The following is a 23350-nucleotide window of genomic DNA, read 5'->3' as shown; positions in this document are numbered from 1 at the left end:
AAATGTCCTGTTGTACCACAATCGGCCTATTGTTAGAAAAGAGATCTTTTAGTCTTGCAGGGGATATCTGATGGGTTCGCTAGCTTAATGCTAATGCTAACACATCATCATACCTTTTGTTGAAAATGTCCTGTTGTACCACAATCTGCCTATTGTTAGAAAAGAGATCTTTTAGTCTTGCAGGGATATCTGATGGGTTCGCTAGCTTAATGCTAATGCTAACACATCATCATACCTTTTGTTGAAAATGTCCTGTTGTACCACAATCGGCCTATTGTTAGAAAAGAGATCTTTTAGTCTTGCAGGGGATATCTGATGGGTTCGCTAGCTTAATGCTAATGCTAACACATCATGGCATGCCGTAGACAGGTTAGCGAATAGCAAATGGTGGAGTCGCAACTGCTTTATTTGATACCAGACCTCAAATGTACAGTAGGCAGGTACTTTTTCAAATGGTATCAATTGTTTAACGCACCCCCAAGCTACAGTCTGTGGTTTGAAACCAATAAACCAACAAATAAAACTCCATTATTGCTCCACTCAAAAAAAAACAACGTTTTTTCTTGAAAACATACCTTTTGTTGAAAATGTATGTTCCACAATCTGCCTATTGTTAGAAAAGAGATCTTTTAGCCTTGCAGGGGATATCTGATGGGTTCGCTAGCTTAATGCTAATGCTAACACATCATGGCAAGCCATAGACAGGTTAGCGAATAGCAAATGGTGGAGTCGCAATTGCTTTATTTGATACCAGACCCCAAATGTACAGTAGGCAGGTACGTTTTCAAATGGTATCAATTATTTAACGCACGCCCAAGCTACAGTCTCTGGTTTGAAACCGCATAGGTTGTATGTTGTATGTTAACTACGTCCCAATTTCATCATCCAGTATGTGCCCATACAATGACAATAAAAGTCTTTCATTCTATTAAATGGCTTAAGAGTTTGTGTGTGTCGTATGTTTCAAATACACTAGTCTTCCGTTTTTTTTGTCTTTCCGTCAGGGTATCACCTCGGACCTTTTCCCCGGCGTCACGCTCCCGAAACGAGACTACAGCACTTTGCTGGAAGCCGTGAAGGAAAACTGCGACATCATGAACCTGCAAGTCACCGACTTCTTCATCGAGAAGATCCTGCAAGTGTACGAGATGATGATCGTGAGGCACGGATTCATGTTGGTGGGCGAACCTTTCGGGGGCAAGACCTGCGCCTACCGCGTGCTCTCGGCGGCCCTTCACGACGTCTGCGTAAAGGTAGGTGTCGCCGCTGAGCTGGAAAATGTACTCGCGCTCTGGACATTTCGTAGAAGTACAGATACTTGATCCAAAACAAAAAAAAAAGAAAAGTCTCTGGTGAAATTCGACTCCTTTGCTTAGATACAAGTTAAAAAATAAATACCGAAGTGGCTGACTGTGGTGATTCATAGAGTTGTCAGTAAAGATGTTCTGGCAGAGGGCAAGTGAGGCCTGACGTGTACTTTCGACCTTCCCCTTTTTTTTTGTTGACTTTTGACATATCACAAAGTGTTGATCAATATCTGATGTAAATGCCTTCACCGCTCGCTTGGTTGCTTTTTTTCCCTTCTCCGACTCATGTATTCCACCGCCGTAACGCGGCCGATTTGTCAAGAGCATCATCACGAATAGTTTTTGATTGCCTGTTTATCAGGAAAACCTTCAACGCTTGCTCGCCAGCAAAAAAAAAAAAAAAAATCAAATGGTTTTGTGCTCAAAACCTCGTAAATACGTCCATCCAATTTGTCAAAAGTTGTCGCGTTTGCCATCGCGATCAACCGGCGAGTTGTGTCGACATGGCTGACTTGCAGCCCGGCGAGGAGACACGTGAAGGCCTGCTGATAGAACGTCAGGGAAAGCCGCGTTCATCACTGTCTTCCTCTTCGCCGCGCAGCCTACTTATCATGTCAAAAACAAACAACCCCCCCCCCACCCCCCTCCCCTGCAAAATACATTTTCTCTTCTCTTTGTGGAATGTGTTCTATCATTGCCTTGAAATGTTGTCTACTGTGTTGCTCTTTTGGCTTCTCATCCTGGATTTTTTTTTTTTTTTGGGGGGGGTGTCAAGCAGGTGGTCATCCTGACGTCAAATCTTACGACAAAAGTTTGCAACTCCCCAATCCAGTTGATTTCATTCCATGACCAAGCTCCTAACTTAATCTACTCATTGGAGTATTGGATGGGATCAACTTTATTGTCAAATGTATCAAGTCGTTGTTCCGCATTAAGACCTATTGAAATGCGGTTAATCCGTTCCAGTCGCTCTGGAAAACACCCTTTTTTCATTTTTTTTGGGGGGGGTGGTTGACCTGTGTGACCGCAGGGCCTGATGGAGGAAAACGAAGTGCAGATCACAGTTATCAATCCAAAATCCATCACCATGGGACAACTGTACGGTCAGTTCGACCCCGTTTCCCACGAATGGTCCGACGGCATCCTGGCTGTCAGCTACCGAAACTTTGCCTCCTCGCAGGTAAGATGCTTCTTCTAATGCGCACCGGTTATCGCATCCACTTCCCACATCTGTCTCACATGGATGGCATGCGACTTAACGAAAGGCGTCCGTGGAACTTTCTTCTGCCACCGCAACTTGTGACTCTCTCCTTTCTTTTGTGACCTTCAAACAACGGAAAGACGTTGATTCAATATGCGCGAAGGATTAAAGGATTGAGTGGAAAATACAATCGGCTCCTCTTGAGCTCTCAGAGTCTCTTCTTGGAAACTTTAAATCTCCATTAATACGTTACCAATCAAATCTGTGTGTGTTTTAACCCTCGTAGGAGGGCTGCGTGAGCTCGCTTGTCGCTTGCTTCTTTAATTTCTTTTCTCGGTTAATCCAGTGCCAGGCCATGCATTTGCTACTTGGGCCTTCAGTGAGGCCTCATCGACTTAATCGCGCCACCATTATGCGTAGTTGGCATCAATACGATTAAAAAAAAAAACGCAATATATACGATATAAGCAACACTTTTGGAACAGTTTGCAATCTCAAAACATGGTTATCTTTTTTTAGACCCCCGACAGAAAGTGGCTGATCTTTGACGGGCCGGTGGATGCCGTGTGGATTGAGAACATGAACACGGTGCTGGACGACAACAAGAAGCTATGTCTGATGAGCGGCGAAATCATTCAGATGTCCCCGCAGATGAGCCTCATCTTCGAACCCATGGACCTGGAAGTCGCATCTCCGGCTACCGTGAGAGACCTTTTTCAGAATTACTGCACATATGTTGTTGGTTTTTTTTTTTTTTTTTCTGCGCTCATATCAGCAGAACACCCATCCCGGAAAGAATTCAACAGAAGGGCAAATACTTGATGTTTGCAGGTGTCCCGTTGCGGAATGATCTACATGGAGCCGCACATGCTGGGCTGGCATCCTCTCATGCTGTCCTGGTTCAACGTCCTGCCCGGCACGGTCACGGCGGCCCACAAAGAGCTCATCGGAGGCCTTTTCGAACGCGTGCTGCCAGCCTGCCTGGAGCTGATTCGCAAAGCCACAACGGTGCCGTAAACGGGGGACCTCGACTCCATTGTAGTAGTCGGCTAAGCTTGCTTTGTTTTTGGGAGCCCCGCCCCCTCCTGGCGCGGGCGTCATCCGACGACAGCTGCTTTTTCATTTCCATTCTTTTCCCAGTGTGGGACAAATAAAGGATATCTTATCTTCTCTCATCTCATCTCATCTCATCTCATCTTATCTCATCTTATCTCATCTTATCTCATCTTATCTCATCTTATCTCATCTTATCTCATCTTATCTCATCTTATCTCATCTTATCTCATCTTATCTCATCTTATCTCATCTTATCTCATCTCATCTCATCTCATCTCATCTCATCTCATCTCATCTCATCTCATCTCATCTCATCTCATCTCATCTTTCAGGAGTTGTCGCCGACATCCGACAGCAATCTGGTCAAATCTCTGATGAATTTGATGGACTGCATGATGGCAGAGTTTCACGACGGCGCTGTGATGAAGCGCATGAATGACAATGACATCTGCTCTTGGCTGGAGGTTCGTACGACCAAGATTGAGACGCCTGTCAATCACGCGCACCTTTTGTGTGTGCGCTGTTCAATAATTTCGCGCTAATGTTGCATTTGTCTGGCCTTGAATCGCAAGGTCCATGAACAAGCCCGCATTCATCTGACTTTAGCTGAAATTTCAGGTCGACTACAGTAATAAATTTCAAGCCACCTGAAAACGAGATGCATTTATTTATTGGAAGATTAATTACAAAAAGAAAACGTTTGACTGCCATGTTGTATTCATTGTATTCATTCATACAGGCGCCATTTTGCCCTTTCTTGCACTCCCTGCGCTGTTTTTTTTTTTTTTTTGGCCCGGTCTCATGTCTTTCATGAGACACCCCCTCCCCCCATGGAGCACGTCAGTGTAAAAAGCCAATCAACTTTGTCTCCGTGCTCCCCAGCTGGTCACGGTTATGATAATCGTCAATTAATCAACCCTTTAACGGCAGGAACTGCCATGGGACTGTAATTTGCAATTACCGCAGAATTCCCGCTGTTCTTTTCCCTCCGCACAACAAAAACGTCTCCGCCGGTCGTACGCTTTAATGACCGCTCTGAACATTTATCCGATATTAGGACTACAGTACGCTCATTTGAACAATGATTTGACTCCATTATGGAATTTTGGAAGTCAATTCTGCAGTGTTTTGTGTCGTTAGTTGCTCAATTATTTGTGGAATAGTCTTCAACACAACGGTAGTCTGGTTATTGGCTCCATCTGGAATGGACTTCCAGTGGATATTTTAAGATGATCGTTTTCACATTATTCGAGCGGACTTAATGATTAAGTGCAACATCTGACACAGGGCATCTTCGTCTTCTGCCTGGTTTGGTCGGTGGGCGCCAGTTGCAACGATGCAGGCCGCCTGAAATTCGACCACATGGTCAGGGAGATACTGAGCGGTCCGCTCAGCGAGGAGACGCGCTCGTCCCACGCCATCCTGACCACCGTGGGGCCGCCCGAAAAGCAGCTGACGGTGCCGTTGCCGACCGAGGACACGGTCTACCAGTACCGGTTCATTAAAGAGGTCGGTTTTCCTTCGCCGGAGACGCTCGAAGGAACATATCGAGGAAACTGAGCATCAATGTGACCTGCTGTAAAAAAAAAAAAAAAAAAAAAAACCACACACATTTTAAAATAATACACACAAGAAAATACATTTCTGTTTGAAATATTTATTTAAAAAAAAACATGTATAACATGTCTGTGTAATAACACACCGTAATATTAAAAACATGGGGTGAAAACAGGAAAACAATTTAGAAATCCTTTTAATAATAATAAACATGTTCATTAAATGAGGAGGGAACAAATTCGGGCCAGCAGAATAGCTTCCGTTTTGCTCTGATGTCAATTCGTTTTTAATCACCTTGTAAATTTGACCCTCAACACAACAGAAAGTTAATAAAAACATTAAAAACGTTGTCCCATCTGGACTACAAGGCAATTCTATTTGGAATAATTATGCTATGCAAATATACAAACCCGTTTTTATGACGTATCATGAAGAGACAAATAAATAAATAAGCCCAGCAGGAAAAGCTGAATTCAGGATTTTCAAACTCTGCATTGGTTGATGTAACAGCAGGTTCCATCAATACATTTTCACGTTATTATTCGAAATTTGAATCTATTGAAATTGCGAACATAAATCTTATTGTTCATAAAAAATAAGTACTGAACTAAAAAAATAAAATAAAATAAAATAAAATAAAATAAATGACGGCGGCCCGGTAGCCCAGTGGTTAGCACGTCGGCTTCACAGTGCAGAGGTACCGGGTTCGATTCCAGCTCCGGCCTCCCTGTGTGGAGTTTGCATGTTCTCCCCGGGCCTGCGTGGGTTTTCTTCGGGTGCTCCGGTTTCCTCCCACATTCCAAAAACATGCGTGGCAGGCTGATTGAACACTCTAAAATTGTCCCTAGGTGTGAGTGTGAGTGCGAATGGTTGTTCGTTTCTGTGTGCCCTGCGATTGGCTGGCAACCGATTCAGGGTGTCCCCCGCCTACTGCCCGAAGACAGCTGGGATGGGCTCCAGCACCCCCCGCGACCCTAGTGAGGATGAAGCGGCTCGGAAAATGAATGAATGAATGAATGAATGAAAATAAATGACAATGAAAACAAACAAAAATGTCTCGACGAGATGACTACTTGTTGCCATTCTTGGCGCCAACATCTTTGGCAACCGATCAATGTGCGCATTGTCCACAAAGGTGATGCGAAATGAACGGCCTTCCCCCCCAAACTCCTTCAGGGCCCGGGTAGATGGGAGCCATGGACGGAGGAGCTGAAGGGCGCCCCCCCGCTGTCCAAGGACATGGAGTTTAATGAGATCATCGTGCCCACGGAGAACACGGTGCGCTACATGGCGCTCATGAAGCTCCTGGTCACCAACCAGAAGCCCACCATCTTCATCGGCCCCACCGGGACCGGCAAGAGCGTTTACATCACCGTAAGTGCCGTCTCAATTACGCCACCGCCGCTCCGACGTACCTTCCTATTTTTATTTTTGTGCGGATAACACATCGCGTCTTTATTTTACTTGCCGTTTGTGTGCCTATTTGTTGTGAATGTTGACGTTCCCCTGCAGGACTTCCTGCTGAATCATGTGGACAAGGAGGTGTACAACCCGTTGTTTATCAATTTCTCAGCCCAGACCACAGCCGCCCAGACTCAAAATATTATCATGTCCAAGCTGGACAAGCGGCGCAAAGGAGTCTTTGGTCCTCCCATGGGGCAGAAAATGGTACGAGTTGACTGACAACGCGGGCGTTGCAAGTAAACCCGCTGCTGTGATTTACCGTGTTTTTTTGAATCAGGTGGTATTTGTGGATGACGTCAACATGCCTGCCAGGGAAGTGTACGGCGCCCAGCCCCCCGTGGAACTGCTGCGCCAGTGGCTGGACCATTGGAACTGGTACGACCTGAAGGACTGCGCCATGATTAAGCTGGTGGATATTCAGGTCATGTGTGCCATGGGCCCGCCTGGTGAGTGTTGAATCCACTGAGAAACGTGGCGGGAGGAGGCAGTGTGTCACACTTTCACGGAAGAAATGTGGAATATTCATTCATTCATTCATTCATTCATTCATTCATTCATTCATTCATCTTCCTAACCGCTTGACCCTCACTAGGGTCGCGGGGGGTGCTGGAGCCTATCCCAGCTGTCTCCGGGCAGTAGGCGGGGGACACCCTGAATCGGTTGCCAGCCAATCGCAGGGCACACAGAAACGAACAACCATTCGCGCTCACACTCACACCTTGGGACAATTTAGAGTGTTCAATCAGCCTGTAACACATGTTTTTGGAATGTGGGAGGAAACCGGAGCACCCGGAGAAAACCCACGCAGGCCCGGGGAGAACATGCAAACTCCACACAGGGAGGCCGGAGCTGGAATCGAACCCGGTACCTCTGCACTGTGAAGCCCACGTGCTAACCACTGGACTACCGGGCCGCCCAAAATGTGGAATACTAATGACAAATTTCCCCCAAATTTTTGAATGTAGGGGGTGGAAAAAAAAAAATTCGAAGGACGTCCTGAAATTGCGCAACAGTTTGAAACCCGAAAGGCTTCGGTGTCGAAATTGGTGGAATGTGGTAACAAGTTGAATCAGCTGAGCAATTTGAAATTCCTCGTTGTCACGGTGATGTGGAATCCTGAAAAATGGCGGCATGTTCTGTGTGTGTGTGTGTGTGTGTGTGTCATGAATAAACTGAGCAGTTACAAGTCGGAATGTTTTCAGTGCTTTCAATGCTTTCGGAAAATATTCAAAGTGAAGGCTAATTCTCAATTGACGTTGCAGCTTTGACTCCTTGTTTTCTCGTTCCCCAGGCGGAGGGCGAAATCCCGTGACGCCGCGTTACCTGCGCCACTTCAATATGCTTACCATTAACGATTTTGATGAGAAGACCATGTATACCATATTCTCCAGGATCATACACTGGCATTTTGCCATACGGTAACTACACACACACATTTCAAAGCCAATGAAAGTCTGAAATGACTAAAAGACCCGTCTAGTGAAATGGATTTGAAATGTTTTTCAAAGACCTCAATCAAAAGGTATTTTCGGGGAGAAAAACCTGGCATTGGCACTCACGGCCGACTTGACTTCTCTCGCCAGCTCGTTCCATTTGCGTGCAGCATAACCACGAAATGCCGCTGCACCGTGTTTGCGTTGAACTAAATGGGTTTCTATTCAGTCAATATTTCGTATTCAGGACTCAAACCATTCAGGGAATTCTAGACCAGTAGCAGAATTTTAAAACGTATTCTGCATCTGACTGACTGGGAACCCCCCGAAAGCCTTTGGGACTGGAGTCATGTGTTGTAAGCTTGGAGCAATTTTGTTTCCCTTTTTAGGTTTTCTTTCCCGAAGCCATTTGCGACGCTGACCGCTCAGATTGTGAGGGGCACCATGTCCGTGTACAAGGAAGCCACCAAAAACCTCCTGCCCACCCCTCAAAAGTCCCACTACCTGTTCAACCTCCGTGACATTTCTCGCGTCATCCAGGGCATCTGCTTGTCGCGCCCCGAAACCGCAGAGGAGCCGTCCATCATCAAACGACTCTGGGTGCACGAGGTGGGACGTGAGCGGAAAACGGAAGATCAAAAGTTTGCAAGTGGCCATATGTGTTTCCCTCATCCAACCGCCGTCGTCCTTCAGGTCCTGAGGGTGTACTACGATCGTCTGGTCCAAGACTCGGACCGCTCGTGGCTCGTGAGCCATTTGCATGAGGTGTTCAAAGCTCACATGGAGGTGAACTTCCACCAGCTCTTCCAGAATCTGGACCAGGACCAGGATGGAGAGGTCACCGAGGACGACCTGCGCAGCCTGATGTTCTGCGACTTCCACGACCCCAAGGGCGACGACCGCAGCTACCGCGAGGTGCTGGACCTGGATCAGCTGCGGCAAGTGGTGGAGTCGCACCTGGACGAGTACAACACCATCAGCAAGGCGCCCATGAACCTGGTGCTCTTCCGCTTCGCCATCGAGCATGTCTCCCGCATCTCCCGCATCCTCAAGCAACCCAGCGGACACGCCCTTCTGGTGGGCGTGGGCGGCAGCGGGCGGCAGTCCCTGACCCGCTTGGCGGCCCACATGGCCGAGGCGGAGCTCTTCCAGGTGGAGATCTCCAAGACCTACGGCATGGTGGAGTGGCATGACGACCTGAAGCTGATCATGACCAGGTCCACGTCGGGCGAAGCTCACGGCGTCTTCCTCTTCACCGACACCCAGATCAAAATGGAGTCCTTCCTGGAGGACATTGGGAACATGCTGAACACGGGCGAGGTCAGTGAACCGGGTTCCTGTCGGGGGGCGAGGTCAGGGTTAGGCCTTGAAGCCGCCTCGGCGGATGATGGCCTGGTTTTGCAGCCATTCCAATTGCAGCCGAATGATGTCACAGAATTGCCGATGGAGCGGCCAATCAAAAATGCCACCTGGTCATATCCCAACGGGATTATACGTTTCAGTTACAAGCGAGACTCAGCTGGCCCGCCACCAAGCCTTAGCAATTACGGATATTTTCGCTGACGGGTGCAACCCGATTTCTTCTGCTGTCGTTGATAAAAACTGTCCAGACGCATCGCTGCAGCCAGCTGTAACCATCCCAAAAAACTGCACTCACAATCTGGCAGGAACGCTTTTACTATGTTTGTGTAATATAGCAACATTTTTACATGTACATCACCCAAACAAATCTCTATAATGTGGAGTCTCTGTCACCAAAAACGCACGCAAGCTTTCGCAACAGCAATCAAGCGTGTTCAGAATATAGCGCATGTTTTACAATATTACTTAACCGCTCACTATATTTAGAATCTTACCTGTGGATGAAAAAGCGAAGCGTGGAGAGTCTTTGTCGTGGATAGGCATGCGTACGGCCAACGAATAGGGTCAACCGCCACTCAGCTATCCTCACTCTGTCTTTACTTGTCATCTGTTTCTCCCCGCGAAAAGTAAAAATGTTGTAGAACAAATTGTTTGTGACTCCTCCAAATGTTTTCTCGTAAGCGCACCAGGATCGCGGTTGTAAGACCGCAGTTAAGAGTTTTTCTTCAAAATGATTGACAAGTCGATGCGGTTTGTTCACCCCCGGGGTGGGTTTTCCAGGTGCCCAACTTGTTTGCAGTCGACGAGAAGCAAGAAGTGATTGAGAAAATGCGAGTGCTGGACCGCCAGCGCGAACGCGAGAAGCAGACGGACGGCAGCAACTTGGCGCTCTTCAACATGTTCGTGGAGCGCTGCCGCTCGCAGATGCACATCGTTTTGGCCATGAGTCCCATCGGAGACGCCTTCCGGAACAGGCTCAGGCGCTTCCCGGCTCTCATCAACTGCTGCACCATTAACTGGTTCCAGGTCGGCGCAGCCGTGTTGATTTCATGGCGTCGATTGAACGTTTTTGCTTTTGTCGAATTATGCCTGAATTATTTCGCGCCCCGCCCATCCAGACGTGGCCCGAGGACGCTCTGCAGGCGGTGGCCTGTCGCTTCTTGGAGGACGTGGAGATGTCGGACGAGCACCGGGAGGGCTGCATCGACATGTGCAAGACTTTCCACACCTCCACCATCCAGCTGTCGGCTCGCTTCATGGACGAGCTCCAACGGCACAACTATGTCACCCCCACCTCCTATCTGGAGCTCATCTCCACCTTCAAGACTTTGCTGAACGCCAAACGAGCGTAAGGTCACATATATAAGCTCACATAAGAGATGACCTACCAATGAAACAAAGTGCTTGGAAAAACGAAACAAAAAAAGTTCTAGACCGTAATGTACTTTGGTCCATAAATATTGGAACATAGATACGATTTTAGCCCCTTTAACACCAACAAGCCCGGTACTGGGAGTTCCTGATTTTATTTTTAGTTTGCGTTCACATTCCACTCAGTGGATTTTAAAATGAAACAAACAAAATGTGCCTTTCAGCCATCATTTGAGGGAATTTCCATCCAAATCAGGTGTGCAGCATTTGAACACTTTTAATGTCATGCCTCCCACTTTTTAAGGGGCCAGGTCCACGAGTACCTAACTCCATGTAAAAAAAATATTATTATGTCACACTGATCCTTCACATCCCCCGTCCGGTTGTGTCCAGTGAAGTGATGACGCAGAAAAGTCGCTACGTGGTGGGTCTGGAGAAACTGGAGTCGGCGTCGTCGCAGGTGGCCACCATGCAGGTGGAGCTGGAGGCGCTGCAGCCGCAGTTGATCGAGACGTGCAAGAAGGTGGACGAGATGGTGGTCCAGGTGGAACGCGAGTCGGCCGAAGCGGCCGAGACGGAGAAAGTGGTGAAGATGGACGAGGCGGTGACCAACGAGCAGGCCATGGCCGCCAAGGCCATCAAAGACGAGTGCGACGCCGACTTGGCCGTCACCATGCCCATCTTGGAGGCGGCGCTGTCGGCGCTGGATACGCTCACGCAGAACGTGAGCACGGGCAAAAATAATTTCCATCCAAGCCAAATAAACGCCTGCATGCATGACATGACGTCTTTGTCTCCAGGACATCACTTTGGTCAAGTCCATGAAGAGCCCGCCCAGCGGCGTCAAGCTGGTCATGGAGGCCATCTGCATTTTGAAAAAAATCAAGGCCGACCGTGTGACCGACCCGTCCGGTAGCGGCAAAAAAGTGGAAGACTACTGGGGTCCCGCCAAAAAGCTCTTGGGCGACCTCAAGTTCCTGCAGAGCTTGCGCGACTTCGACAGGGACAACATCCCCGCCAACATCATGGCCGTCATCCGAGAAAGGTACATCAGCAACCCGGACTTTGTACCCGAGAAGATTCGGACCGCGTCCACCGCCGCCGAGGGCCTGTGCAAGTGGGTCTGCGCCATGGACAAGTATGACGGGTACGTTCCACACACAAGCTCGCTTTCGGGAAACCCCTCGGGGCTTTTGTACCTTGGACTCGGTTGTGGTTTTTGTCTTTCACCTTCTTGTGATGAATGAGAGAGACTTAACTCATTCGGTACCAGCCAATTCTGGACCAAGTCTGAAAAGACGTTTAGGAACGTCTTTGGGAGTGAATGAGTTCATAGGAATACGTTTACCTCACATTTAGCACTCGGATTAAACTTTGATCTGAAGGGTCAAAGGGTCTCGCAAATGATCCCGATTATCTGAATGAGGGTAGCCCATTTTAAATATTGAACTTCCGTATCACTTCGGATGACTGGCCGCGGGAAGAAATCGTCCCTTATTATTGGCACGCGCATACTCGGACTCGATGCGCACTCGGTCGAATTGAATTGACCTTGAAAGTGAGAAAATGACACGAGAGACGCGTGTTCCGTAGTGTGGCCAAGGTGGTGGCTCCCAAGAAGGAGAAATTGGCCCAGGCCGAGTCGGAGCTGGAGGTGGCCATGACGGCCCTGCAGAAGAAGCAGGCCGCCCTCAAAGAAGTGCAAGACGAAGTGGCCAAGCTCAATCAGATTCTGGATGCCAACAAAAAGAAGAAAATTGAACTGGAGAATCAGGTTTTTGCATTTTGTTAAAAATAAACGGCTTCTCCGCTCTCGGGCTGTGAGCGGATCACTCGAGCTAGCCTGGCGCTCATCAGTTCCTCCCCGCCAATGTTTTCCTCCAGGTGGATCTTTGCAAAAAGAAACTGGAGCGCGCCACGCAGCTGATTGGCGGCCTGGGCGGGGAGAAGACGCGCTGGAACGAAATGGCGCTAACTCTGGGGAAACTCTACGAGAACCTGACCGGGGATATCCTCATCTCGGCGGGCATTGTGGCTTACCTGGGAGCGTTCACGTCCAGCTTCAGACAGGTGGCTGGACACACCAACACCCTGAAACTCACCTCTCCTCTCCTTTAATTATTCATTCATTCATTCATTTTCCGAGCCGCTTGATCCTCATTAGGGTCGCGGGGGTGCTGGAGCCTATCCCAGCTGTCTTCGGGCAGTAGGCGGGGGACACCCTGAATCGGTTGCCAGCCAATCGCAGGGCACACAGAAACGAACAACCATTCGCACTCACACTCACACCTAGGGACAATTTAGAGCGTTCAATCATCCTGCCACGCATGTTTTTGGAATGTGGGAGGAAACCGGAGCACCCGGAGAAAACCCACGCAGGCCCGGGGAGAACATGCAAACTCCACACAGGGAGGCCGGAGCTGGAATCAAACCCGGTACCTCTGCACTGTGAAGCCGACGTGCTAACCACTGGACTACTGGGCCGCTCTCCTTTAATTAATTAATTGATTAATCGATCGATCATTAATCAATTAATTAACGGTTAATTAATTATTTAATCTATCGATTAATCGAGTAATTAATCAAGTAACACTTAATTAATAAATTAACCCGTTAATTAATCAATTAACGGTTAATTAATTAATTAACCCGTTAATTAATTAACCCGTTAATTAATTAATTAATTAATTACTGTCATTGTCCTCCTTCTGAGGACAATGACAACTAACGCACTTGATCAGATGTGTATTGCAGTTTGAGACTTCACGTACAGCACCGTGACATAAGAGGCGGCGGCCTAAATGTGTGTCCGTGTGTCACGTTGTCCAGGAGCAGATCGAGGAGTGGTCAGAACGATGTAAAGAAAAAGAGATTCCCTCCTCAGCCAACATGACTTTAACGACTTCTCTGGGGGAGCAAGTCAAAATTCGGGCCTGGACCATCGCTGGGCTCCCAACAGACGGCTTCTCCATTGACAACGGCATCATCATCTCGTGCGTATCCAAGCAAGCGACGCATTCACATTCCGGCATGCTAACATATGTTGTACCGGGATTGATTTTCAATCTGTTACCATTCCGCGCGTGTGCGTGCGCCTACACAGCAACGCCAGGCGGTGGCCTCTGATGATCGATCCGCAGGGCCAGGCCAACAAATGGATCAAAAACATGGAGAAGGCCAACAGCCTGGCGATCATTAAACTCAGCGATCCCGGCTTTGTTCGCACCCTGGAGAACTGCATCCAGTTTGGAACGCCAGGTGAGCGAGCGCCACGGACGCCCTTTCGCAGCCCTCGGTAACCCGCCGCGACTCCCGCTGTCGATTTACATTCGGTGCTATTTTCCTTTGCGCCTTTCTCCTCACGGGACGCAAAATTTGAAGGTCTTCTTGTAGCATGAAAATGAAGGACTTTTTTAATTTGGGCGGTTGCTCCAAACATGACGTATTGTGCCGTTTGACCCCCGCGAGGTGAACATGGAGAACTCCAAGAATAGAAAAGTGTCTGAAGAAAACAGACGGAGCTACGTGAACTGTAATCAAAACAAGTCTTAAAGACTCAAGTCGTCATTTAACGTGAATATCGGACTCCCCCTTTCAGTTTTATGATTATTGTGCCATGTGTTTATTAAAAAACACTAATCAAATATTAACAGCGGCAATGTGTCGCCCTAGTTGAAGACTTCTCTGCCGTGCTGTCGCTTAAAAAGCTTTGCGGGTCACCTCCAGGCATTCCGTCATTTATGGATAATGTTAATGTTCCCGACATGAGAACAGCATTATCATACTTAATCGGGATCCGCATGAATATTCATGTGATGGGAAGCGGTTGTAATAATTTATTTTGCGTCGCTGATTTCTCATTATTGCGCACGAAAGTGAGTGCGGGCGAGGCTTCGCTTTATGAGAGGATACAAAGACAACAGAATAGTCATGATGGAGCTTTTATTATTGTTTGCAAATGAGATGACGCTTTTATGCATTCTTATTATTTGTTTTTTAAATACACAATTTAAAACCGTTCAGGTGCCTATAATAACGCGTCTGCGATGAAGCTAGGGCGTTGCGACGAGGTAAGAGCGTATGTGAAGACAAAAGCAATTTGGACTCATGTTATACCGTCACACTTCATTTACCAATTTAATCAAGACATCGTTTTTTGGGATGTCACATTTTTAGTTGGAGTTTAAAAAAAAGAGCAAAAATCATGATTTAACAGTTTTTATTGCTTGTCATTCAAATCTTCATTGTTGGAAGTGTTAACGGACAAAAAAACATTGTCATCATTTGCTGATTCAGTGGTTAGAGGAATTTTATTCTGCCTAATGGCAAAAAAATAAAATAAAATAAAATAAACATGTTAATTCGGCCCTAGTCATTATTTGTTTTTACTTCTTATGGAAGGGGGAAAGTGAAAATCAACTCAAATCGGAGCAAACGTTTCAGTGTCATTACATCGTTACTTGAAAGTGGCCCTGGATCTTCACTCAGCCTACCTGTCGAGTCACGGTCAGGAAAACAATTATAACAATGCAATTAGGTCACATTTCCCCAAACGGACGGATAATAAACGATTGCCGCTGTTGTTGAAGAGCTGCACAGAGCCAACTCCAGCACTAGCATGCGAGCAGTTCAAAAGGTGGCTTTGAACTGAAATGTCCTCTCGAAAGATGACTGGAACATTTTCTCTTGCAGTCCTGCTGGAGAATGTCGGTGAAGAGTTGGACCCCATCCTGGAGCCTCTGCTGCTCAGGCAGACTTTTAAACAAGGCGGCGCCATATGCATACGGCTGGGAGACAGCACCTTTGAATACGCGCCCAACTTTCGCTTTTATATCACCACCAAGCTTCGCAACCCGCACTACCTGCCCGAAACCTCTGTCAAGGTAAGCCGGGCGCACGTGACAACCTTGCCGTGGCGGCTTTTGTAGGGTTGGCCTTGTTGTATGGAACGGCTCGGTGGAAAATGAACGTTTTGATTGCCGATGTTTACAGATCTACTCATTGGCCGAAAATGGAGAGGATCTGAATTTTAAAAACGTTTTTATGAAGTATCTCTGGGTCCTTTCAAGCCAATTTTGTGAAAGCCAATGTCAAAAAGTACACAGAGTTGCTGTCATGTTGTTGTTGTTGTTTTTTTTTTTTTGAATGCAACTGCGATGATTTTGTTTATTGACATGACTTTTTTTTTGCGCCATTCCTATCTCGGCCACATGATGGCGTTGCAGGTGACACTGCTCAATTTCATGATAACCCCAGAGGGCATTCAGGACCAGCTGCTGGGCATCGTGGTGGCCCGCGAGAGGCCCGACCTTGAAGAAGAGAAGCAGGCTCTCATACTTCAAGGAGCGGAGAACAAACGGTACATTCACACCAATACCCCGCACATCCACTCACCAGTCACCAAAATTTGGACTCATTCATTTTGCATTCATCACCCAAAAAGTTGCCGTTTTCCCAAAATGCCCTTCGGTGCCATAAGATGGCGCTAAAGCAAGAATGGGGACGTAGCACGAGGCAATTATGTTGAAATGATACATCTTGACTGACAGACAAGCTTTGTGTGACCCGGCTGGGATGGGCTCCAGCACCCCCCCCCACCCCCCACCCCCCGCGACCCTTGTGAGGATAAAGCGGATCTGAAAATGGATGAATGGATGGAAATAACATGACAGTTTGTGAAATTAGTTGATGGATTACTTTCTCATTCCTTTTTTTTGGTGGGGGGGGGGGGCAGGCAACTGAAGGAAATTGAGGACAAAATCCTCCAGGTGCTATCCTCCTCGGAGGGCAATATCCTGGAGGACGAAACGGCCGTGACCATCCTGTCGCAGTCCAAGGTGCTGGCCAACGAAATCACGGAGAAGCAGGCGGTGGCCGAGGTGACGGAGGTGAAGATCGACGAGACCCGCCTGGGCTACAAGCCCATCGCCATCCACTCGGCCATCCTCTTCTTCGCCATCGCCGACCTGGCCAACATCGAGCCCATGTACCAGTACTCCCTCACCTGGTTCATCAACCTCTTCATCGGCTCCATCGACAACTCGGACAAGAGCGACGACTTGGAGGAGAGGTGAGAAACCGAGAAAGCGCTTTGGGACGGCGGCGGCGGCTCGGAAAAAATCACGCGGCGTGTCCCGTGTTCTCCAGGCTCCTCATTCTGAGGGACCACTTCACCTACTCGCTCTACGTCAACGTCTGCCGCTCGCTCTTTGAGAAGGACAAGCTGCTCTTCTCCTTCTGCCTCTGTGTCAGTCTGCTGATGCACAGGAAGCTGGTAAGAAAAACAGCCCCCCCCCCCCCCCAAAAAAAAGCCGACCGATAACCACGGACACTCCTAACCGGTCGTAGGTGAACGAGGACGATTGGCACTTCCTGTTGACGGGTGGCGTGGGGCTGGACAACCCTTACTCCAACCCCTGCACGTGGCTCCCCAAGAAGTCCTGGGATGAGATTTGCCGCCTGGACGCCATCGAGCAGTTCAAAGGCTTGCGTCGGGACATGGCCCAAAACAGGAACATGTGGAAGGACGTCTACGACAGTCCGGTCAGCTCTTGATCAACTTATTGATTTATTTCATCGGGACAGTGCACATGAATCAACACAAGAATTAAACGTCGTGAATGAGCCGCACTTAGCATAAATGCTAATTTTTAGCCGTAGTCTCGACGCAGGTTTTGTAAAATAGCACAGTGAGGAACATCAAATTTGAAAGACCGTGCTGATGATTTCAATGATGGCTTTCTAACGGGGTGGCGAGTGAGTGACTAGAAAAACCCAATTCAGTATTTCACGCCACCCAAGTCTTCATGACCAACACTAATCGTTGAAATTGTAAAGGTTTTCGACAGCTCCTCTTGTATCCTCCATCCATCCATCCATTATCTACCGCTTACCGGGGCCGGGTCGCGGGGGCAACAGCTTTAGCAGGGAAGCCCAGACTTCCCTCTCCCTAGCTACTTCGTCCAGCTCTCCCCGGGGGATCCCGAGTCGTTCCCAGGCAAGCTGGGTGACATAGTCTCTCCAGCGTGTCCTGGGTCTTCCTCGGGGTCTCCTCCCGGTGGGACATGACCGGAACACCTCACCGGGGAGGCGCTCAGGAGGCATCCGAATCAGATGCCCAAGCCACCTCATCTGGCTCCTCTCGTGGAGGAGAAGCGGCTCTTGTATCCTAACCCTCAAAAAGAAAAACGCCTTACCGCTGAGTTGATTTTGAAAATGCTCGTCAAGCGGCGTACATGCGTGGCAAACACACTCTGAATTCCACACACAGCCCATCAAGGTGCGCTAACAAAATTGCCAAACTTAAGTTTCTTAAGAGCCCCCCACACCCCCCAAAAAAAAAGTTTGCCTGCGGGATTGCACTCTGGCTTTTTAAATGATAAAGGAAGTGCAACTTTATCTAATTAAATCGCTTCATTCCCTATTTTGCTCCAAGCGTCTTTGCTATCTGGATGCGCGAGCAGCTGTTAAATCGTTACGTGGCGCACATATTATACGACGCGCGCGCACGCCCGCACGCACGCACGCGCGCACTTTGATTTATAATCAACACACCCGGCTTGCTACACTTCTATCAAATTAAATCCGGTTTGTTCCACTTGCAGAATTAAAATCGGTCGCCAGAACAGCCGTACAGTCACGGCAACACGGCGCATGCACACGCAAACGAGGTGTTTCCGTCTTGCGAAGGGGGAGACACTAAGCATCGCTTGCTTTAAATGTGTGACCCCCCCCAGTGAGCCAAAGTCTTTCCCCCCCTCTGTTTGGCTTCATCATCTTCCCGCCCTTCCCCCCTAACGAGTTTATTAATTTCTCTGCCCTCTTTCTCTTTAGGCCGGCACACACACATGACAAATCACCCCCCACCCCCCGCCCCCCTTTTTTTGGGTTTAATTGCAATGATTCGTCTTGGAGCAGCTCAATAAAATAGCCACCTGCACACAAAGCCATCCTTGCGAAAAAAGTTGACAAATAGTGTGGAAGTAAAGTGACCTCAATTGCAACTAAGTTGCCCAATTAGGGCTCCACTCTCCTGTTTTTATTTTTATTTTATTTTTTTTACTAATGTAGCTAGCCTGCGCATGTAGCTAGCTTGCGCATGTTCCCCCCCATAATGGCTTCTGGCCCACCCCCAGCGTGCATGAGCGGCAAATCTCTCAGGATTGTTGGTGAAAATGTAAACACTCCTAGAAATGTGATGACCGCTGCTACTGTCACATATTTGTTGTCGTGTGTGTGTGTGTGTGTGTGTGTGTGTGTGTGTGTGTGTGCCCCGCTCACAGAATCCCCACCAGACTCCGCTCCCCAACGAATGGCAGGAGAACCTGACTCAGTTTCAGAGGATGCTGGTGATCCGATGTCTCCGGCCCGACAAGGTGACTTGATGTAATTGTGCCTCGAGACACGAGTGAGCCCACTTGTGAGTTTGCCCAGATTGGAGCCATCGTTCGGCCCATTTTTATGGATTGAAAACAACCACCTAGCTCAGCTTCCAAGTCTGCTCAGCTTTTAATGCTAAATGCTAGCTCTAAGCATCTACGCCGCAATGGATTGTTCAACCACGAACACATCGAGACAGATAACCACATTCGCAAGCACATCTTCTTTAGCATCTGCGAAGAGCAACTCTGACCACTGCTGCAACTGAAGTCATACGAAGGCCCGGCTATTTACTGGCTTTGGATTTTTTGATTTTTTTTTTTGAGGCGCTCGGCAGGTTGGCGAGACTCGAAGGTGTTTACTGTATTTTTTTTTTATGGGTCATTAGGTTGTAAATGATGGTGTTCGCGGGCGGCCCGGTAGTCCAGTGGTTAGCACGTGGGCTACACAGTGCAGAGGTACCGGGTTCGATTCCAGCTCCGGCCTCCCTGTGTGGAGTTTGCATGTTCTCCCCGGGCCTGCGTGGGTTTTCTCCGGGTCCTCCGGTTTCCTCCCACATTCCAAAAACATGCGTGGCAGGCTGATTGGGTGCTCTAAATTGTCCCCAGGTTTGAATGTGGGCGTGGATGGTTGTTCGTTTCTGTGTGCCCTGCGATTGGCTGGCAACCGATTCAGGGTGTCCCCCGCCTACTGCCCGGAGACGGCTGGGATAGGCTCCAGCACCCCCCGCGACCCTAGTGAGGATCAAGCGGCTCCGAAGATGAATGAATGAATGAATGATGGTGTACGGTGTTACACTGCTTTATTAACTTCTCTGGGTCCCTCCCCTCCAGATTATTCCAATGGTGCAGCAGTTTGTTTCCGACAGTCTGGGCCGCCCCTTCATCGAGGCGCCGCCCTTCAACCTGAGCAACACTTTTGGCGACAGCCACTGTTGCGCGCCCCTCATCTTCATCCTGTCCCCGGGCTCGGATCCCATGGCGGCACTGCTCAAGTTTGGACACGAAAAGGTGCCGAGGCAGCGCAAAAGAAAATGACTCGCGACAATCCGGCGGCTCCATTCACGAGTTGCAAATGCATCTCCCGCTCTCGACGTGTTTTTAGGGCTTCACGGGGGACAAGCTGACGTCGCTTTCTCTCGGCCAAGGCCAAGGTCCCATCGCCATGAAGATGATCGAGACGGGTATCGCGGACGGCACCTGGGTGGTTCTGCAGAACTGTCACTTGGCCACATCCTGGATGTCCACATTAGAGAGAGTCTGCGAGGTTCAAATGCACCGCCGCAACATCGAGGCGTACCTCGCCTTGGCAAAAAGGCCCCAAAAGTTGTCGTTGTCAATCAAATGATGCGCTTTGACTGATTTTTCCTCTTCATCCCTTTTGTGCAGGAGCTGAACCCGGAGTCCACGCATCCTGAATTCCGCTTGTGGCTCACCAGCTACCCGTCGCCCACCTTCCCGGTGGCCGTGCTCCAGAACGGCGTCAAGATGACCAACGAGGCTCCCAAAGGCCTGAGGCCCAATATTGTCCGCTGCTTCTTGATGGACCCCATCTCGGACCCCAACTGGTTCGAAACCTCCAGCAAGCCGGTGGGTCGGAGCACGTCACGCGTTGAACACAAACGGTGCAGCAGCACACGTTGAAAGACAATGTCGCAGTACTTATTTAGTCTTTATCCTCCGCAAAGAACGGCGAATATTAGCGCAGCACCGATGAGCCGAGACATCTCATTGAAAAGTATAGCCGCCTGTTTTCCCCTCATACTGCCACCAGGTGGCCAAGGTGGGAACGACAGTCATATGTTTTCACGGAGTAAAATTATTCTGGAGTGCGATTTGGAGTTCCTTCCTCCTGCTGCTCTTTTGTGGGCGTTTGGTGCTATTCCAACCCCCTCCCCGAGTATGTGTCACGGTGTCGGCTTCAGCTGTGGAAACATCCTCGCCTTTTCATCTCGGTCCACACCTTGCACTCCCTCGGCCTTGACGTTTGTGTACGTTGCGTGTTTGCAGGCGGTGTTCAAGAAACTCCTCTACGGCCTGTGCTTTTTCCACGCTCTCACCCAGGAGAGGAGAAAGTTCGGACCTCTGGGATGGAACATTCCGTACGAGTTCAACGAGACCGACCTTCGGATCTCTGTGCAGCAGTTACAGATGTTCCTCGAGCAACATCAGGTAGATTTGCTGGCGAGACGTTGGGATGTTTTCATCTTGAGCGATTTTTGGCGCTTCTGTGAGACATTTTTTAAAGCAGAGCCATCGAAGAGCATTTTGACCGCTCTTTCAAGACTTTTTTTTTTGTTATGGGGAAAAAACACCGTCTTTCCCTCATGAAAGATTTGCCGCAATTAGTAATTTCTTGTCTGGTTGAAATTGGCCCACTTTGAAGGGGTGGCCCTGTTAAACCCCGCCCACATTTACCGTCAACGTCTTGGGGTCACGACTAGACGTTTCAGTGCCATGTTAATGAAAGCATTTTCACTCACAAAGTCAGCACTTCACACCCCTATGTGCTTCCAATCTGGTCCTTATTATTTTGGGGGGGGGGGGGGTTGATAATTTTGCCACCTCCGATTGTTCGGTTGTGTCCTCTTGGTTCGAATGCTAAAAAGTCTCTCCTCTTGTGATGGCACGTTAGTCACATTCCAAAAACACCTGTTGCCATTTTTACACTCTTGGTTGTGGAGGCCTTCGCCGTTACCATGGTGACACAAAAGTAACATTTATTTTCCTTTTAATGACGTGACATTTTCGTTCTCAAGTGCCGCTGAATTTTTGCCTCCCGGAAATGCCAAACCCGCGGCCTTTGATCACCCTTTTTTATTTTTTATTTTTAATGAAGAACAGCCTGTGAGGAGAATATGTGCGGCATATCATTGGGCAATTTCATCTCCTTTTCGCTTTCGAGGCAGCATCGATTTTTTTCCGGTGCCTTCGGGGCTGTTTTAGAGTGGCCCGCTGACCTTGTGACCCCAGGTCACCTCCTCTTTTCTTCGGAGCATTCCGACCGACCTTTCAAGTCGCACAAAATATTCTTCTGTAGCGGTGTTTAAGTACACGCACGATATCATAGCCACGTGCGCTCCACCAGGAAGTGCCGTTTGACGCCCTGCGCTACATGACGGGCGAGTGCAACTACGGCGGGCGCGTGACGGACGACTGGGACCGACGGACGCTGCGCACCATCCTGGCCATCTTTTACGACCAGAAGCTGGTGGAAGACCCCGACTACAAGTTCGATCCCAGCGGGATCTATTTTGCGCCACCGGAAGGAGACGTAAGTAGCGCCGCGCCGCGAGCGCCGACAATCCGGCCCGCCCGACGCTATGCGGCGGCGTAAGTGTGTCACGTTCCATTTGCCGCTTGCTTCTCAAGTGTGGCGGTCCCCCCCCTCTGCGCACGCATCTTTTATTCATGGCGTCACATTAACATAGTCATTACAACAAATGTCAGCCATCCCGCTTGTTGTCCAACCGGCAATCTTTGTCTGTTTTTTTTGTTGTTGTTTGAAGTACGACAGTTACATTGAGTACACCAAGTCGCTGCCCCTCAATCCCTCGCCGGAAATCTTCGGCATGAACGCCAACGCCGACATCACCAAGGACCAGTCGGAGACACAGTTGCTGTTTGATAGCATCTTGCTAACGCAGGTACATTGCTTATTTTTTTTCAAGATGGCTACTTAATAGTAAAAGAAGAAAATGTGCACTTTAAACAGGGTCACGTAACGAGACTCACCTCACAGCGTTACTCCCACTTACACGAGGGGCGTCCGTGCTTTCCCCGTTCGAAGGCCATATACCGAAAAATCGAAAAAAAATGATTCCGAAATTCATTAGACGCTGAAATCAATCACGCAAGCAATTATGTATCGTCTGTATTTTCTCATTCATTTGATAAACTTTCTGCGAAAGGTGATCTTGGGCAAATCGGGTGCATTTGGCTCATTAGCGCCCCCTGGAAAGCAAGCAAAAAATAAGAGTTTTGCTAATTAGCACAAAACGGGGTGAGCGTGCCCATCAAAACAGGATGCACAAAAAAAAAAAAGCCTCATGGCCCCATGCTCCAAAATGGAATGAGAAATCATCCATTTTGTGACAAGGCGGCCATTTTGTGTCAAATTCCAGGCTTCATTGTTTGAAAGTTGGAGGTGGGGGGAGGGGGGGGGATGAGATCCGAACCCCATTCTTCTCCATTTTAGGCCGCCCCAAAAAAGTCTCAGCT

General features: G+C 48.6%; 1 protein-coding gene and 1 long non-coding RNA gene across 2 annotated transcripts in view; one reads left to right on the top strand and one right to left on the bottom strand.

The window, feature by feature from the left end:
- Positions 1 to 23350, bottom strand: part of LOC127611429 (uncharacterized) — a 159658-nt gene that overhangs the window by 42326 nt on the left and 93982 nt on the right. The gene's annotated exons all lie outside the window — the stretch shown is intronic.
- The window catches only part of dnah7 (dynein, axonemal, heavy chain 7), a 45537-nt gene that overhangs the window by 17674 nt on the left and 4513 nt on the right, over positions 1 to 23350 (top strand). The window contains exons 30-61 of the mRNA XM_052081897.1: positions 1005 to 1253; positions 2338 to 2487; positions 3028 to 3210; positions 3340 to 3516; positions 3897 to 4028; positions 4852 to 5073; positions 6298 to 6495; positions 6634 to 6789; positions 6863 to 7031; positions 7877 to 8003; positions 8408 to 8627; positions 8712 to 9338; positions 10161 to 10406; positions 10499 to 10728; positions 11145 to 11475; positions 11552 to 11898; positions 12345 to 12525; positions 12636 to 12821; positions 13581 to 13744; positions 13855 to 14009; positions 15444 to 15634; positions 15977 to 16110; positions 16486 to 16821; positions 16899 to 17025; positions 17100 to 17294; positions 19034 to 19126; positions 19964 to 20140; positions 20235 to 20396; positions 20519 to 20719; positions 21140 to 21301; positions 22218 to 22403; positions 22639 to 22776. Of these exons, the coding sequence (XP_051937857.1) occupies positions 1005 to 1253; positions 2338 to 2487; positions 3028 to 3210; positions 3340 to 3516; positions 3897 to 4028; positions 4852 to 5073; positions 6298 to 6495; positions 6634 to 6789; positions 6863 to 7031; positions 7877 to 8003; positions 8408 to 8627; positions 8712 to 9338; positions 10161 to 10406; positions 10499 to 10728; positions 11145 to 11475; positions 11552 to 11898; positions 12345 to 12525; positions 12636 to 12821; positions 13581 to 13744; positions 13855 to 14009; positions 15444 to 15634; positions 15977 to 16110; positions 16486 to 16821; positions 16899 to 17025; positions 17100 to 17294; positions 19034 to 19126; positions 19964 to 20140; positions 20235 to 20396; positions 20519 to 20719; positions 21140 to 21301; positions 22218 to 22403; positions 22639 to 22776 (6552 nt within the window). The remainder of the gene's footprint in view (positions 1 to 1004; positions 1254 to 2337; positions 2488 to 3027; positions 3211 to 3339; positions 3517 to 3896; positions 4029 to 4851; positions 5074 to 6297; positions 6496 to 6633; positions 6790 to 6862; positions 7032 to 7876; positions 8004 to 8407; positions 8628 to 8711; positions 9339 to 10160; positions 10407 to 10498; positions 10729 to 11144; positions 11476 to 11551; positions 11899 to 12344; positions 12526 to 12635; positions 12822 to 13580; positions 13745 to 13854; positions 14010 to 15443; positions 15635 to 15976; positions 16111 to 16485; positions 16822 to 16898; positions 17026 to 17099; positions 17295 to 19033; positions 19127 to 19963; positions 20141 to 20234; positions 20397 to 20518; positions 20720 to 21139; positions 21302 to 22217; positions 22404 to 22638; positions 22777 to 23350) is intronic.

Source organism: Hippocampus zosterae, chromosome 12 (genome assembly GCF_025434085.1).
Source record: "Hippocampus zosterae strain Florida chromosome 12, ASM2543408v3, whole genome shotgun sequence".
NCBI classification, from domain to species: domain Eukaryota; kingdom Metazoa; phylum Chordata; class Actinopteri; order Syngnathiformes; family Syngnathidae; genus Hippocampus; species Hippocampus zosterae.
The sequence above is the reverse complement of the archived record's forward strand: the minus strand, read 5'-3'. Positions and strand labels throughout refer to the sequence as shown.